General features: G+C 44.9%; 1 protein-coding gene across 2 annotated transcripts in view; it reads left to right on the top strand.

The window, feature by feature from the left end:
* Positions 1–645: 645 nt before the first annotated feature.
* Positions 646–18,568, top strand: part of SLC44A1 (solute carrier family 44 member 1) — a 103,948-nt gene continuing 86,025 nt past the window's right edge. For both annotated transcript variants that reach the window (XM_084834779.1, XM_084834778.1), the window contains exon 1: positions 646–964. In XM_084834779.1, the coding sequence (XP_084690905.1) occupies positions 935–964 (30 nt within the window). In that variant the 5' untranslated portion in view covers positions 646–934. The remainder of the gene's footprint in view (positions 965–18,568) is intronic.

Genomic DNA, 18,568 nt, shown 5'->3' with positions numbered 1-18,568 from the left:
GTGGCAGGAACAGGAATGAGTGCAAGGGACCTGCCCAAGGTCACGCAGGAATCTGAGCACCAATAAAGGTGATCAACGGCGTAATTCCAGACATGTCTACTCAGAAGTAAGTCCCGCTGATTTCAATGAAGCTTCTAGATAAGTGGGTATAGGATTGCAGCCTAAAAAAAACGAGACCTCCTAAGTTAACGTTCTTAATATGTTGCTGCACCTCTCACCAACCTCCTGCGGAGAGTAAACAAACGGGAAGGTACGAAAGAGATGAGATGCGTCAATCTTAAAGCAAAACAGCCCAGACAAGCCGGAAGCGAGCCGGGCCTTTTTTAGCGTGTGGGACAGCGCCACGTACGGTCTCCCTCGCATTCCACTGCGGCGGCGGCAGCGACGCGCGCTCTTTCGCCCGCAGTGATTTCAACGCGGAGCTCCTGTGTGTGCTCGCCGTAATGCGGCCCGGCTGTCTTCTGCGTCCCCGGGAGGGAGGGTTCCGAGCCTGTTTCCAGGTCGCGAGGCAGCCTGGTTGGTGGAGCCGAGGCGAGGCGCGCTCAAGCCCGGCAGCAAGCCGGCTGCCTGCTGTTGTGTTGCCGCTGCTCCTCTTCTTCCCGCTCCCCCCGCCCGCTCGAGCCGAGCCCCGCCCTCAGGAACGCCGCGCGACGCTGGGACGCGGGAGGAGGAACGGGGAGCCGCCGCCGCCTCAGTGAAGGGACTCGAGGCGCCGCTGCGGACACCGAGCGAGCGGCTGACTGGGGGAGCGAGCGGCACTTGCAGCGGCGCAAGCGACCCCTTCTCGCCCCTTCCTCCCCGCCTCTCCCCCCCCCCCCCGCCGCCTTGCTGCCGCTCCCGCCGCCGCCGCCGCCCTGGGGCCGGGCGGGCGACTGGGAAATCGCGGCGCTTGGATGCCTGGAGCCCGCGGCAGAGACCCAGCCCCGAGCCCGCCATGGGCTGCTGCGGGAGCGCCGCCTCGCAGGTAAGGGGAAAGGTGTGCGTGTATGTGGGGTGTACGTGTGTGAGAGAAGCGAGAGTGAGACCTCATCATCCTGATATCGCCCTAATAATAGCTCTCTTCGTCCCCCCCCCCCTTCAGTTACAGATGTACCTTCTCAGGTTCCAGGTCTTCCCCTACCGCACTTCTCTCCACCCCCTCCTATTTGCACCAATTGCACCCCCTTCCCAATCTTCACCTTGGTATGTTTTTATTTAGTCGGAATTTTTACACCCCTCTTTCCTGGAGTGGGTTGCAATAACTTGTGCAACCAAAATTAAATATATTTTTTTTGAAGGGGGAAGTCTGGAGCCCCCTAAACCCCATGCCCTTCCCCATCTAATCCCACTCACGGCTGCTCCCGTGCTCTGAGCTGGCTCCCTGGTTGCAACCCGGAATATAATATAGCACTCGAATTACCATCACTGTTGCCACACCACCATCCTCCAATCACAAACATTCCGACCCTGATATTTTATTTTATAAATGTATCGGGTTGCAGCTGCTGCTTAAAAGTGCCTGAAGTAAGGAAGGGATGAAACTAAAAGTACATAAAAGAGAAGCTAGCAGAATTAAAAACGGTGTTGCAAGTGCATCCCTCTTGCGGCTGCCTATCTGTGGTTGTTGTTGTTTTTGCCAACTGGTAGGACAAAGAGTACAATCCCTTCCCATCTTCATCATTAAACTGGTGCTTAACCCCCACCCCCCACTGTCCCAGGATCCTCAGTTTTCCTCTGCCCTTCTCAGAGCCTGTATTTGAACTTTTGTTGACCCACTGCTTGCTTGTCCTGTGTCCAGTTCCACCCCCCACCCCCCATCCCCCACCCATACACATAGCCTGTAGGTTGTACAGTGGTGGTGCCTCACTGCATCCTTTGCCCTGTGGAGACCCTGCCATTGAGTCTGTCCTTAGGGTAAATCTCAGCAGCAGCTTCCTTCAGTATTGGCATTCTTGCCAAATTCTACACACCTTTGCTGCATTTTACTTGACGCTCTGTAAGAGCACCTTTCCTCTCTTCTCCACTCCTATCTCCTCAGGTTACTTTAATACCCCTTGCCTTGCCCCTTACAGTATTGCCTGTATTTGTACTTTGAAATAATCTGCAACACTGTGTACTCTCCATTGTTTGTGCTTCAGCTGCTTCCATGCTCACCACTCCTTACTGCAGTGCTCTCCTATCTGTCTTCATATCATTTATGCATAGTTGTGTGTGTATGTGTGTATGTTTAGTCCCTTATCCATCACTTCCTACATGGGAAGTATGTCTGCATCCACCTGTTCCATCATACCCTTCCTCCAAAGAGCTCAGGGTGGCTTATATCAGCCTTTTCTATGCTGGCTGAGAATTATGGGAGTTGTAGTCCAACACATCTGGAGTGTACCAGGTTGAGGAAGGCTGGCGTATTATCCCATTTTATCCTGGCAACTGCCCTGTGAGGTAGACTTGACTGGGGTTAATTGTCCAAGGCCAACCAGGATTTCTCACATCCAGGCAGAATTCTTCAGTTACTATACTGTACTTGTGTCTTCTAGCATTTAGAATCATGTCTGCCTTCAACTGCTCTCTCTGGAGGCATATATTACAGATCCCTTAAGAAAGATCAATGATCTCTTCAGATGTTTTTGATAACAATTTTCTACATAAAATAAGGGTGGTGGAGGAAAAAGGGTGGATTTGTTCCATTTGCATGCTTCATACTGAAGGAGTAATTAGTAATTGTGAAGACAAGCTGTTCGAGAGTACTACCAACTCTTCCAGATGGAGTAACCTTAAGTAAAAGAGTTGGATTTGCAGGTATGTTCCAGGAGTCTCGCCTCATGTGGCGCAGAGTGGTAGGCGGCAGTATTGCAACCGAAACTCTCCCCATGACCTGAGTTTGATCCCGGCGGAAGTTGGGCCTCGGGTAGCTGGCTCAGGTCAACTCAGCCTTCCATCCTTCCGAGGTTGGTAAAATGAGTACCCACCTTGCTGGGGGAAAGGTAGTCATGACTGGGGAAGGCAATGGCAAACCACCCCGCTACAGTCTGCCAAGAAAACGCCAGCACAAGTGACGTCCCTCTAGGAGTCAGCAATGACTCGGTGCTTGCACAGGAGGAACCTTTCCTTCCAGGAGTCTCATAACTATTATTGCTGTACTGTGGTTTGTTTTTGGTCACATTGCATTCTTGAGGGATAGATGTGAAGTTTTCATTGTCTAATGATAGGCATGGCTAATTTGTCGCAGTTGTGTTCAGATGACTTTCCGTCTTGTGTATGAGAAAGAGGTAATTTGTCAATGTATTGTGTTCCCTCTCTCCCGCTATCCATACTCATCTATTCCTTCAGCAGAACAGCATTTTTCTCTAGGCCAGAAAGAGAGAGAGACTTCAATAGCCAAAGATGGGACTGTTAGAATGCTGTATAATGGTTGTATTGTTCATTTATCTTTATGTGAACTTAAGAGTGCTGTTCAAATTTATGAGTAAATATTCCGCATAATTACCAGTTACAATGTATAACATCTAGCCTGCCAGAATTTTGGGTTTTAGGCATGTGGTGAAGCAATGTTTTGACCATGTCATCATTTCCTGTCCTCTGCATTGATCCATTTGATCCAGTTCAGTCATATGAGGTTTGGGTTGCATGCAATGCTAACGCAATTTTTGTTGTTGTTAAAACCCCCCTGTGTTACTAGCGTAGAGAGCTAGTGTGCTAATGCACATGGCTCGATCGCTGTTGCTCGGCTCCTTATGCCAGTGGAAGCTGCTAAACAAACTAGGGGCAGAGCCCCTGGTTTATAACTCTGATTTGTCAGGGAAAATACAAGCCAGAGTTCCAGGTTTGGATGTAATGCTAACATCTCCCTGGCTTGTTTAGCTGCTCTTCCTGGGAGGAGGAGCCAAGCAGGAGAGATCTACTGCAGGAGGAGTGATCTACCCTGGGTTATAATTGTGTGTGAATCAGGGCTGATTTGATTTAAATCAAATTGACTTGGGGCACAATCCTATGCATTGCTGGCTGGGGCATGCTGGGAGTTGTAGGCCTTTTCTCTGTCTAAACATGCATAGGATTGCGCCCTTAAATCATGTTTTAAATCGCTTCTCTGAAGGACTCAATTTTAATGATTTCAGTCACAGTTTAAATCACTAATGAGGAAGATTCTCTTCAAGTATCATTTTTTAGTAGAAGTACATCATTGTTTAATATAACCTTACTACATATGCAGAGATGTAGGTTTCATTAGAAGGTAGATACACAATGGAGGATACATGCAACAGAAGTTTCCTCAACAGTCAGAACTGCATGAATATGTTCTGTTCACTTTTGGTTTCACTTTATATTTTCCTCCCCTATCCCTTGCATTTATACCCAAACACCTCATCCTTGTTTAGATCTACTCCATCTCCTCAAATTCTCTATTCACTGATCTTCCCTATCTTTGCATTTAGAGAGAGGCCAGGCCTTGAGAGAGTGAGAGCATGTACATGTACAACACCGGCAGTGCAGAATAGGACTGATCAGGTTATCTTCTATCTCCATAGAATATAATTAGAAGTTGTATCATTAGTATTCACGATATCTTTGACCAAGTCACTTTTTTTACTAATTGTTTTAAGAAGATTTCAGAATCTGATTTAAATTTTACGAAATCTGATTTTAAAAAAATCATTAATTTTTATCAACCCTGGGCCTTAGTGTCTGATCTTGAGACTTGTCCCAAACTGCTGTGCAGAGCTTCTCTTTTTGGCTCCAAACAACATTCATGGAGGAACTCCCATTGATTTGCTGCCCATCCCATTCATCCTCTTGCTTCTCCTAGCTTTAACCAATGTTAACAAATCTTTATTTGCCAGCGTTGCACTGCACTTGCTAAATTCAAGCCATAGCCAGGATTGAACCACTAGATGGCTTTTTGGTTCCATTCAGCTCCATACTTCCATATTTTGAATCAACAGTGTTGAAAAAAGTCATGGATTAGCTTAACCAGTTTTAACAAATCCATATTGCTGATTACCATTGGCTTAAAACAACCCCTGAAAGATGTTCAGCTTCTGTTCTATCTGTTCTCATTCTTTTACATGTTCTTTATATGACCTGCACAATTTATCAACATTTTGGATTTTCTTTTTCTGTGGGACTTTCTCCTTAGGTTGAATCCACTGTGTATCTTTTGACATACTTGTTGCTGTTCCTTACTTCAAGTTGCTAGATTACCTTTTTTTCTAATTTTGACCATTACATCATTCTCTACCACTACCTTTCTTTGCATCTACTGTATATATTCATCTGGAAGAATTTCATTCATGTCAGCTCTACTGTTTTTTTTTGAAGTAGCATTTTCCATGATGCTTGTTTGCTTGCAAATATTTGTTCTGCCTTGAACCTTTTGTCTATGTCTTCTTTCCAAAATGTTCTCTTCCTTCTTTTTACGTTAGTTCACCATACCACAGGAGTTTGGTTTGTTTTTGTTTTTAAACCCTACACCCAAGTTTATCTCCTTACCCTGATTTTATTCTTCTTTGCTCAGCTACTCTTTAATAATATTCCCTGTGGATAAATTTGATGTGTAATGGGAGAAGGTAAAAAACCTTGGCATCGTATCTAGTTCTTTATTTGCCTACCATACAGTCTCCTCATTTTCCTTATCCTTTCATGTAAAGTTTTTCCCTTCATACTTCTGATTTGTTTTCCTCACAGTGCAATCTGACCTGGTTCTCATGACATGACAGCCCACCATGACTTAATTTACCTGTGGGGGCAGTTGTGTTGTGCTGGGCATCCATGGGCGCCATTTTTCCATGGTGTTCATGGGTGCCCAGCTTGCCATAGCTTGTCGTGTCATGTGAACCCAGGTGGCAGGGATTGTTTGGAGATTAGACAACACTCAAACGGTCCAAAAGAAGCCATGGGTTATTTGATAACCCTCAACAAGCCCTGCTGCCTGTGTTCACACAAAAAGCCATGGCAACTGCCAGCTGGGGCTTGTATATTCAAAATGGTGGCCAGCATGCACAAACAGGCTCAATAAGTATTCTTGTCTTCTTTTTATATCTTAAAACATGTCTGCTTCTTCCAGCTATCTTGGATGTAAAGTGCATGCTTGCTTTGTGTTTCACCTAACTTCATTTGGAAAACCTTCTTGTCCACTTAATTCTTTCTGTTTGAAATTGCTGTATGAAATCTTCATCTTAGTCATGTTTGCTTAATGACATCCTAACGTTTTCTGGTCTACAAGATGTTTTTAACAAGAGATCAGTCTTGTCATCCTCTTTGATCTTTCCTTACTGGATTTTTTCTGTAGTCTTATTTCAGCCACTGCTTGAATTTTTTAATAACTTCTTTATAGGATGCTTCTCAAGTTTTTTAAACATTCTTTTTCTCCTAACCTATCACTTTTCAGTCCTGCATAGCAATTTTGTTTTTTTTATTTTATAATGTCATCTTACCTTGAACGTGGAAATCGCATCTCCAGTAAAACTTGTGAGAATCTTCTTTATTCATATCTACCAACAGCATGTTATTTCCCTTCCTTTCCTGAAAATGACATAATCACTTCACCTCTTGCATAAACATATCCTTAATTACTGAAATGAGAGGTGACAGGACTCCAGTCTGCCCAGAAGGCACAATCTTTAGACTGAGAGTAAATTTTGTGGTGAGGTGAAAACTCTTTATATGAGTTAATTAAATCATTGAATAAGAGCCACGCCTTTGAAGAGGTTAAGGGGGGTAAAACTTAGATGTAGATCTGTTCCTTGTACCATGATAAACAGACACAGATTTCAGGGTTATCAGTTTCCTGGAGAAATTTGTTTGGGGACTATGTGAAATAAAATATATGAATTATAGATATTTTATTATTCAGGGCTATATGAAATAAAGTATCCATTTTGACCAGGGTTCAGAAGCTGTTCAATTCATTGCCACATTTTTGAAGGCTGAGTTGCCTTTAGCGGTGCATAGTGTACTTCTGGGTTTGTTTGTCAGACAATAGGGTTTCTAGTAAAACAATGTGCTCTAAGTTTACAAAGCAAGAGTACATCTTTTAATAGTTAAGATATAAATAATCTGTGTGGGCTCTTAAGAAGATCCTTGGAAATGGCAACTTGCAATGAAAAATGCAACATGGGGTCATCTGGATCATGGTAACTTGTGAAGCTGCCGGTTCATCTAGCCTCATACCATCTACTCATTAGATTCTACTGGCTAGAGACAATTGTCAAAGTCTTTACCAGAGATCTTTGTAAGACCTCCTACTTGATGTTCTTGTGATTGGGGATGCTAGGAATTGAACTTGGGACTTTCTGCATGTAAAGCATGTACTCTGTCACTGAGCTATCCTTGCATCTCCCTTCAAAGTGCTTCTGGTCTTTCCCTTCACAGCTAATCTACACAGCCTAGTTTATTCTACTGGCCATTTGTTTACCTGCTGCCATTTGTTTACGTGCTGGATGGGAACATGGGGTTTAGGAGTAGGTATAGAGGAAACAGTGAAATATGCACAGGTTTAGCATTGCCAGTGGCTGAGAATTTTACATGGAATTGGTGGCTGCGTACCAGGAATGTGAATGCATGTACATTGTGCTGCTCCATGCAGCTCTGCTCTTAGAGCAGGGTTGGGTAACTTGTGCCCCTCCAGATGTTTTGGCCCACAACTCACATCATTCCTTACCATTGGCTGTGCTGGCTAGGGTTGATGGGAGTTGTAGGACAAAAATTCTGGAGGGCCACAAGTTGCTCACCTTTGCCTTAGAGGATGACATGTGTGGCTGGTACCACTTTGTGAAGTGCATTCAGGGAGGCTGCATGCACTTGTGTTGGTCTACGGTAGAGCTACTGACTTGGTCCACCTCTCCTTAGGCCTCTTCTCAGGCAGAGAGGTACCTGTGGGGCCATTGCCATCCTAAGTGGGAGAGCTGAGGTATAGCCTTGATGTTCCCCTCCTTAGGCCACTTCTTAGGCTGAGGAGCGCTTGTGGGGCTACTATCAAACTGGTGGGCAAGTTGAGGTGTGGACCATCAGATTCTGCGGAACAGTTTAGGAAGAGTTCATCTTACAAAGAAGCTTGGTGCAGCAACTTGGGCATCAAAACTTGTTTTCTGTTCTAGCATGTTGCTGGGTTAATAGGCCTTGCTCTTAGTATATCAAGGCTAGAGCTGCATGGTGGAGGTAGCTGATAACATCTAACACAGATTTTTCAAGCTTTGTTCCTAAGAAGCCTGGAGTTTCTCAATGGGAATATTCATAATCAAATTCCAGTGGTGCCTCAGTATAGTGCTGCTGATGGCCCCACCCCCACCCTCAGAAACCACCCACCCACCCGAAGCTGCCTACCAAAGCTCCCTTTCTCCATTCCATTTTTTTAATTGGGGGTGGAAGGGTTGTTCCTCTTGTTCACCTCGCCCAGCAGGCCCCAGTGGCAAAGCATGATAACATCTGGCTGGCTGAGCCTGCAGGCCCTACGTGTGCTTTTAAAAGAAATAAAAATACTTACATTTTGAGTAGCAGTTCTCTGAACCAATCAGATGCTGCTTTTACGGGGTAGGGGACTCAGGCTTTACATCACTCCTGTGCCTTCATTGGCTGAGTCTCCCCACCCCCAGGCATCATCTGATCGGTTTAGAGTGCTGCTGCTCAAAATGAAAGTAAAAAAAGTTTCCTTTTAAAATGGGACACTACAGGGCTGTACGCTCAGCCATAATGTTTCCTTTGCCAGCAGGACTGGCTTGGAAGGCAAGAAGGAGGATGGCGGCAGCTGTGGCAGGGATGGGCCCTTCTGACCTGCTTGGCCCTCAGCAGCTGCCCACCCATGCCGGTCGCTGATGTCAGGCCTGCTCATAGTGGCAGGCAAGGTCTCTGGAAGGGCAAAATGCCTACTTCTACAGATCTTTCCCTGCGATACACAGTCATAGAAAGAAGTTGGGCATGTCCGAGAATACACATTATTTTGTCTAGGGCAATAGTGAGGCCCACTAGACTTGGCTGCTCCACATAAACTGAAAACAACTTAAAATGTATGTCTGCATTCTCTACAACCTCACGGGTTTCTAGTCATGGAGATGGAAAGGGTTTCCTGAGGGTATGAAGCTTGAAAACCATGGATCTAATATTTGATTCTTTACACAGTTGGACTATCTCATAACTTGGGGAGGGGACTATGACAAATCAAGAATGTGTGTGTGAGCATTGCAAAGTTTTGTATGAATAGGTGTAGCATCTTACCTTTTTTATTTGATAATCATAAATACTGTGAACTGCTGAGAGATTTTGTTATATTCAGTGGTATATAAATACCAATAATAATAAAGTCTTCTGCCTTAGATCATTACAATTTACAATTGAAAAGCAAAGCTGAGGCCCAAACTGCGTCCTCTGAGACTTCCATCAGAAACAGAAAACGCTTGTTTTAATGGACTCTTAATGTATATAACATCTTATAGTTCTACTGCTGCTATCTTTTAATATGTAACATATTTTAGCCTTGCTGCTGTTTCTTAGTGCTAGTTGTATCGTATTTTAACAATCTGCATTTATGTTTTCATGAATATTTTGTACTGTTTTTATCTTTATGATATAAGCTGTAGAGTAGCTTTATTTATTTATATTATTATTATTATTATTATTATTATTATTATTAATACATGTCAGCTCTATTTACATATACACCAAGGGTGGTTGGAATCCATTCTTTGCCTGAAAAGCACTGTATGGGGAGAGGGAGCAAGATCCCCACCCCTTTTCCCACATTACTTGTCCATGCTCCTTTGCCTTAAGTACCTTTCTCCCAGCCCAATTCTGATACTGGAAATGTGCCAGGGAGGAGAAAGTGCTCTTTAAGTAACTTAGCACAGCATGGCAAGGTGGGGGCGGGGGCAGGTTTTGCTCCCCTACTCCTTTTTTATATAGATAGCTCTCCTCCACTTCATATACAAATAGGGAAAACATGTGGATGGGTTGTCCCATCATGCATAGTTTAGTTCTAAAATTCTTAGTCTTTCTATGTAATGAAACAGGTGGTAAAAGAAGATAATTGAAGAAGATGTTAATGATTTAACCTAGTCCAAACAGTTTTTCCTAGACAATAAATACCGTGTCAGTCGTCATAGCTTCAGGCACTACCTGTCCACAGTATGTTTGCATCTGCAGATCAGCTTCCTTGATTTTCTTGACAGATATAAATTCCACAGTAATCAACCAAACTTATTTCATGTGATTTGTTTAGCGGTGGAGTGTTAAGCTTTGAAATGTTTTGGTCAAACCATCTTTTCGTTTCTCACCAGTACTTCTTAGTTCTTAGTTTACTATGTGAGCCTTCATAGGGTATGCAATGTACCTCTTAGGATGAAATGCTTATACAGGAAATAGGTAAACGGATGTAACTGAGGGGCAACTACCTATATTTAGCTTTGTCTAATTAAGGTGTCTTGAAGGTAACTCAGAGAGCTTTTTAAAGCAATTTCTTTTTCTTAAAGTAAAAGCATCAGGTATGTGTACCTGAGTGCAAAACCAAAGTGAGAATTACAGCTCTTGGAATTTCTGTAGATAAAAATATTGAAATCAGCTATGAGACTTTGAAAATTATGGGCTAGTGGAGAGTTCTCATGTGACCATAAATTAAATCTTGAATGATGACATCCTTGATCCATTGTTCATCAGACAAAACAATCTCTTCATAATTCATATTTTATTTTAAAAATAGCATTTTGATTATGTGTATGGTGTAGACAGTGTACATTTTCCTGTTTGTGATCTATGTTTATATTTCCTGCAGACATGAGGATTGGATAAAACACAAAATTAACTTACTAAGGGTGCAATCCCATGGAGATAAACATCAGCCTCTGAACTTGGAGGCCAATGCCTATTCAGTGCAGGTTGGCTGGAGCATGGAGGCGATCCTTGCGTCCATGTTCTGGCTGCCCTGCATTTTCTAGCCGGGGACGTCGGAGTGGGAGGGAGGAGGCCATGCAGTGCATAGGAAGCCTTGTAAAGCGGCTTCTGCAGTCTCTTTCCCTCCTTGTCCCTGGGACCACCCCCTTTTTGCCCTCTCTACACTCCATTTCCGAGCGTAGAGAAGAAGATGGCACAGAAAGAACCGTACTGGCTCTGAGGGGGCGGGGAGTGTGATTTCTGGGAGCCACTTTCAGAGCCCTGACTCCAACCTCAGTTCCCAGAAACCGAAAAATGTTATGGCCCTCTAGACATTATGTAGTGGCCATAGGATTGCTCCCTCCATTAGAAAGCTGAGCTACTAAAACAATGATAAATTAGGACAAATGGAATCTAATGTGTGTATTATATATTGTATGTTTAAAAATCACCTCAGATAAAAGTATTAGACAAATATGTTTGGAAACAATGTCACACAGGCATGCTCATTAGGTAACAAGGGGCTGTAGCCAATCTTGGTTGAGTGTACTTTCTATGGGAAACCAAGTTTGTTGCCATACAGTATATGGAATAGCCCTATGAGGGAGAATAACTGGCAAAGCAGTGCCCACTGGAAAGAATGATTTAGAATCTGAGTCAGTAACACACAATAACAGAAGCATCTAATAAGATTTAGGGTTTATTGCTTGGTTTATCTAGTAAACTAGTTTATCTAGTACTGACCCAAAACTTCACTGGACGAAAACTGCCTTATAAATAAGCCCACAAAAGTGACTAGCCTGCAACATTTTCTACTAGCCTGCTTATGGACAGAGCAGGTCTAGCCCCTTAGCTGTCTTTTTTTTAAAGTCCCATTGAATTCAGCGGGGATTTCTTCTGAGTAGACATGCATAGGATTTATTTATTTACAGCATTTGTATACTGCTCCACAACTAAACAGATTCCAGAGCAGTGAACAACAAGAGATAAAATGAACAAAAGATAAAAAGAATGAAACATGATATTACTTTAGACCAGTAGCAAATGTTCTTTTTCTAGGCAAGGTCCTTGAGTGGGTGGTGGCCAACCAGCTCCAAGCACTCTTGGATGAGACTGATTATCTAGATCTATTTCAGTTAAGGTTCAGGCCAGATTTTGGCATGGAAACAGCCTTGGTTGCCCTGTGTGATTACGTACAGGGCCAGGGGGAGCGTGACCCTGTGTCAGGGTGGAAACTGAGCCCATAGAGCCCCAGAGCAGTTCTGATTCTGAGGAAGAACAGCAATCTGTGGGAGAGGAGCTTGCTCATCTCTCAGAAGCACAGCAGCTGGCAGAGATTCCTCCTGCCAGCATTCCTAAGAGAGATAGTGACCCTGGCGGTGACAGAGCGCTGGAGGGGGGCTTGCTGGGTGCTCGGCGCAGACGCAGGGAGCGACAACAGATGGAGGCCTCTGAAAGGAGGTGCTCCACTCGTTTGGCGCTAAAACAGGGGTCACATCCCAAGGACCCAAGGGTAAGAGGGAGGATCTCTCCACAGCCCATAAGTTCAGAGTCTTCCCGGGGTCCTCCTTCAAACGGGGACCAACTGCCTTACCTGGAGCTTAGGCTACTCTGCTATCTATCCCCAGAGCAGTTCCTTGCTTAGTCACTAGTGATTAGTATCTGTAAGAGTCATTAAGTAATAAAGGAATAAAGCCTTGGAAAGAATCCTCATCATCTGTGTCCTGAGTTGGCTATTGGAGGGGACTGCAAGAGGCAGCTAGGGCGCTCCTGACATCCTGTTGATATACCTTGATCTTTTGGCAGCTTTTGATACCATCGACTATAGTATCCTGGGGCAACTGTCTGAGCGGGGAGTTGGGGTACTGCATTGCAGTGGTTCTGCCCCTGCTTGGATGGCTGGCTCAAGAAGGTGGTGCTTGGGGAATATTGCTCAGCCCTGTGGATTCTCCAGCATGGGGCTCCTCCAGGGTTGGTTTTGTCTCCTATGCTATTTAACATCTACATGAAACCACTGAGTCGGGTCATCCGGAGTTTTGGAGTGCGCTGTCATCAGTATGCTGATGACATTTAGCTCTCTTTCTCCTTTTCATCCTCACCAGGTGAGGCTATGGATGTGCTAAATCAGTGCCTGGCTGTGACAATGGACTGGATGAGTGCTAATAGACTGAAGCTCCATTTAGACAAGACGAAGATGCTGGTAGTGGGTGGTTTTTCTCACTGGATCGAGGGTGCTCAGCTTGTTCCGGATAGGGTTGCGCTTCCCTTGAAGGAGCAGGTTTGTAGCTTGGGGAATCTCCTGGAGCCATCTCTGTCACTTGAGGCTCAGGTGGCCTTAGTGGCTTGGAGTGCCTTCTACCAGCTTGTAATGGCCCCAGGAGTGTAACCAAGTCATCGGTAGTTTTAGAGGGGCCTAGAGATCCATAGTGCTCTCTTTAGGTTCATTATAAGTGCAATTTCCTTGCTAGTGGGCCTCTGAGCATGTGAGATGAGTCAAGGTCGATAGCGCGGCCTCAGCACATTCCATGCTAACAAAGGCTAGTATCTTATCAGGGCCTAGGATGTGCCTGAGAAGTGAGGCTACGTTTATGCTAAGCTACAGGTGTCTCTCATGCTGGGAAAGTTCTAATTGTTTTCCTTCTGAACAAGCACAGTTATCTTATGCTGGGAAAGTTGCAGATGAACGCTAATTAACGCTTGCTGCTGTCATGCTGCCTCACTGCTAACATGTATGGTATAAAACGCATGTTACCCCATGGCTCTGTGTTCAGAGAAGCTGTCTGATCCAACCATTGGGTATGCCTGTGTGCTGTAAGTACTCATTAAAGTCTCCTTGTAAGCAAACCTGGATCTGGCTTATGACTATCTCAGCACCTCCAAACCTTAGCAACCCATGGCCAGGGCATACAGTTGGCTCAGTGAGCAGGCTGCCAAGAGAACTGATATTTTCAGAGTCAAAGGGAAGGAGGATGCAGTTCCCGGGCTGTCCGCAGTTGGAGCTGTGGGGTCTGGTCGCAAAGCAATCAGCAGTCCTGAGCAGACCGGGAGCATGCCCAGAGGTCAAGAAGGACTGTATGCCAGTGGCTCTGGAAACTGCGTTCGAATCTCTGCAGCTGGAAAAGTGGTCAGCTAAGGAGGCGCAGAGTGCAGGAACTCTGGCATGGCTTTTGCTGACAGCATTGCAAACTGTCGGGCAGAAGGAGTCAGAATGGAGAGAGAAAGCTGAAAAGCTCAAGGACTAGCTGGGGAAAGAACAAGATCTGAGGATGTTAATTAGAGAAACGTTGCAAGACAGCTTGGCCTCCAATGAGGCGTGGGAGCGTGAGGCTGCAGAAGTAGCCGAGATCAGAAGAATTGCCCAAAGACTGCCAGAGTATGCAACATCATCACATTGCCTGATTGGGATGAAATCCTTAAGAAGTGGAAACTGAAGATGAAGACCCAGAAGGTGAAGACGAGGAACGGAGTAAAGGTGAAGAATCAGCACCCGGAGCATGGGCTAGATCCCTCTTAGAGCGGAAAGCGTGCCAGGGGACGGTCCCAAGGCAGAATGAAACGGAGCAACCACACTGAAGACTTCAGTCACAGTAACAGTGTTTAGCTTTGAACTGTTCCAGAGTTTCATAGAGCCTGTAGCTACTGACCATCAGCTATATGATTTCTGAAGAGTGTAGCCATTAAGCTTTTGCTGTGGGATTCCCTGCAATAAAGAAATCTCACTGATTTGGGTGTCCAGTGTCAGACTGCCTAAGCGTGTGCGCTGAAGCGATCGAGAAACCTGACAGCATGTTCCTAGCCAAGCCAAAAACACTACTACCACGCTCCTGCAAGCTGCAATAAACCCTGTAAGCTGGGAGACCCAACCTGATTTAGAAAAAGAAGATATCGTAGTAGCTGTCTCCAAAAACAGTGAGACCTACATAGCTGGCTGGCTGACGCTGTAAGTGATGTTACAACTGCAAACTGTGTTTCTGTTTGAGACCCCAGCAGAAAAAAGCTGACCTGAGTCGTTGGTTGCCCCTGACAAAGCAAAGATTCAGTTGCCCTTTACCTCATCGTGTCTTGTACCGAACCCGGGATTTACAAAAATAACAACTGTGAAGTTCTACATTTAATCCCTGTAAATCACCCTGCTGCCTCCCAAAGAAGATTGATGGCTGTGTAAAGAATGCAAGTATAAAGCGACCCCCATCTCCCTGTGGCGTCTTGAGTTTCGGCACTACCGGAAGAGTTATGTGCCGAGTGAAGGAGGAAAAGGAAGGGGGGGGGTCATGGTGTGAATCCCTGGCTAGTCTACCTAGTGATGGATAGCCCCAAGAGTTTTCCCCTCACTCAAGCCTCAGTTTCCTTAGTCCTCATTTGAGAAGCATTGAAAAGTTCAATTGTTCCCTTGCTGGTAAGAGCCATGCAGTTCAAAATTGCCCTGTAACCCTACGTTTACTTTTGCGAAGGGGAGGGGATCATAGCTGATTATAGTGTGTAAAGCCATGTGAACAGCCAATGTAGATCTCTCCTTTTCTCCTTGCAGAAGAGATAGTTTTGTTGTTTCTAATGTGTTTGAAATAACTTGGGTTTAGATTTCCAGCTAGACCCATTGAAAGCTCAGAAGCACTGGCAATGTCTTTGCAAGCTCCCTAGTTAGACAGTTGCTTCCCCTCACCAATCTCCGAGCAACCAAACTGAGAAAATGTGAGGGAAGGGGAGGTTTAGGGTGAAGAGGCAGTATGAGAGCGAAAATAATGTCAAGGCCCAGCTTCAGTAATGAGTGAGGCCTTGTAAGTTATAGTCAAGATTTGATTAGAAGTAGCCTGGAAGAATTTGGGCCTATTCAGTTTTTAGAATGTCAGAGTCTGTGTGAGCTTATATCTGTCAGTGATCTCAGAGCAGAGCCAGGGGAGTCACCCAACTCTCTGTCTGCCGCTGGTCTAGCCTTGGCGGACAGGGAGGCTAGAAGATGTCTATGAGAACCTGACAGAGGGTGAGATTTGCAGAAGAGTCACCCAGGTTGAAGCGTCACTGCTAGAGAGCTGAGGAGTGCTGGTCTGTTTAGACAGAAGCCTTGCTGAATGACTAAAAGTCCTTGTCTGTCAGGGGATCTGGAAGGGTCACACCTTCTCCTTTTGAACTGATGCAGAGGCAGGGAGCCTTTGCTGGGAACATCCCGTCTTCATTGCCCGAAGCCTCCTCTGTTTGGATCTATCATCGTTTGGGCTTTTGAGAGGCACTCTGCACATTGACTGGAACTTTGAACTATTAAAGACTTGCCATAGAAAGTACTGTGAGGCTTTTCATAGACTTGAACTCTCATTGCTGTGGATTGTGTGTCTATGTTTGTAGTCAGCTCAGTGTATGGCAGGCTGGGTTTGATCTACGACAGTGTAGAGCCAGTGTAGTGTAGTGGTGAGAGTGACGGACTGGGAGCTGGGAGATCCGCGTTCTAGTCCCCACTTGGCCATGGAAGCTCACTAGGTGACTTTGGGCCAGTCACAGACTCTCAGCCCAACCTACCTCACAGGGTTGTTGTTGTGAGGATACAACAGAGAGGAGGAGGATAATGTAAGCCGCCTTGGGTTCCTTGCAAGAGGAAAAAAGGCGGGATATAAATGCAATAATAAATAATAAATAAATAAAATGTGGACTTCCCTCTGCCAGAACTCATGCAGCGTGGAGTTGATGTGAAAGCGGTGGCCTAGAACTCCTTGTGTGTGTGAGTATGCCCTTCCCTTGATCTTGCTGGGCCCTAACCATATAGCCTGGAGGAGCAGTATGATTACTAGATCTGCTCCATCATGCCTCACCATGCAAGAAGTGTTTTCCAGTCATGGTGTTAGATTTCAGTGAAAGTTTGTTGTGTGCATTTTATAATTTTTTTAATACTACTTGTTACCTGCAAATGTCTTTAATTTCAGTTACAACTCCGAATGATACTGAGTGTGGTTCCTGATGGTTTGATGTCGGTGCCACCCGGGACAGAGCCTTCAGAGGGAAACAAATCCATATAAATCAGAGAAGGATTTGAGCAATTACATGATGGGATAGGATGGCTTACCCCATTAAGAGTGTATGCCCCACCATGGCCATTAGTGTGTTGGGAAGATGCGTATGCACAAATTAGAAAGAGCATCCTGGCGTTAACTGGGCTGCCCCTAATGGTAGTTATTAGGTCTGTAGAGAAAAAGCATAGCTGTGGTTGCCCCCAGGAGGTGCTCCCTGGGACTGTTATGGGGTCCCCACAGGTTTGTGAACCTTAGAGAGGTTCTAATACCTTAGAGAGCCCCGCAGTAGGGAATTACAGGGCCTGGAAGGTGAGATGGCAACGAGGCATCTTCATTGAGATTGATTATGCTTGGAGTTTGTTCCCTGGGGGTGGGGTGGCTACCATAATGTACAAAGTGAATATCTTTGGAAGAGCAGTGGACATGGCATTGAATAGAGTTGACAAACATAAGAACTGCTATTTTGCAGAACTGCCTGGCTTTACATATGATTACAGCAGCCCCGGGCGGTATTTGTGCTAAATGCTGCGGTTACATTCCTGATAAGCAGAGTGTGATAAATCACAGTGTGAAGGCTTTGTATGGGCAAAGTGAGAAAATACTTCACCTAGAAGAGGACTCCCTCTTCAGACTGATTTTGGACTGGTTTCAAGGAATCAGGGTGGGGTAGAAGTAAGTGGTTGCAGTAACCGTGACTGTCATAAGTAGTTTTATAGCTTTGTGTGCTTGCTCATATGGCTGTTGTATTTTAAAATATACAGTAAAGTAGTTATCAATCCCCTGGTGATCAAACAACAGGGCAAAGAAGATCTGGCACTCTGGGTAAGAAGAGATTGTGACGTGCAGACTGGTATCATCCTCTGATCATCTAGGGGTGGAGTGTAATGGCCCCAGGAGTGTAACCAAGTCATCGGTAGTTTTAGAGGGGCCTAGAGATCCATAGTGCTCTCTTTAGGTTCATTATAAGTGCAATTTCCTTGCTAGTGGGCCTCTGAGCATGTGAGATGAGTCAAGGTCGATAGCGCAGCCTCAGCACATTCCATGCTAACTAAGGCTAGTATCTTATCAGGGCCTAGGATGTGCCTGAGAAGTGAGGCTATGTTTATGCTAAGGGAATGGCAGAGGATGAGATGGCTAGATAGCATCACTGATGCAATGAATATGGACTTAAGCACGCTTCGGGAGAGACCATAGGACAGGAAGGCCTGGCGTGCTATGGTCCATGGGGTCACGAAGAGTCGGACACGACTGAACAACTGAACAACAACAGGTGTCTCTTGTGCTGGGAAAGTCCTAATTGTTTTCCTTCTGAACAAGCACAGTTATCCTATGCTGGGAAAGTTGCAGATGAACGATAATTAACGCTTACTGCTATCATGCTGCCTCACTGCTAACCGGTATGGCACCAGCCTGGCAGTGACACTGTCATCTTTTTGACGCCAGGTTAAGACTGCCCTCTACTCCCAGCAATTTAATGGCATATGATGGGTCATTTATGTCTGCTGTCTTGAACAGGTCTGTTATGAAAAATCATTTTACTGAAATGGTTTTTAGCTGTTTATACTGTTTTAAATTTTGTGTTAAAAACATTTTTAAGACTGTTTCTGTCATACTGTTGTATTCTGTCATGCTGTTATATTTTTTATGAATGGTTGTAAACTGCCCAAAGAGCTTCGGCAGTGGGTGGTATAGAGGAGGAGGAGGAGATGATGATGATGATAACAATCTTCTAAAAAACAATG

Source organism: Heloderma suspectum, chromosome 2 (assembly GCF_057233095.1).
Source record: "Heloderma suspectum isolate Gila_16-S chromosome 2, 16-S_ref, whole genome shotgun sequence".
NCBI classification, from domain to species: domain Eukaryota; kingdom Metazoa; phylum Chordata; class Lepidosauria; order Squamata; family Helodermatidae; genus Heloderma; species Heloderma suspectum.
The sequence above is the reverse complement of the archived record's forward strand: the minus strand, read 5'-3'. Positions and strand labels throughout refer to the sequence as shown.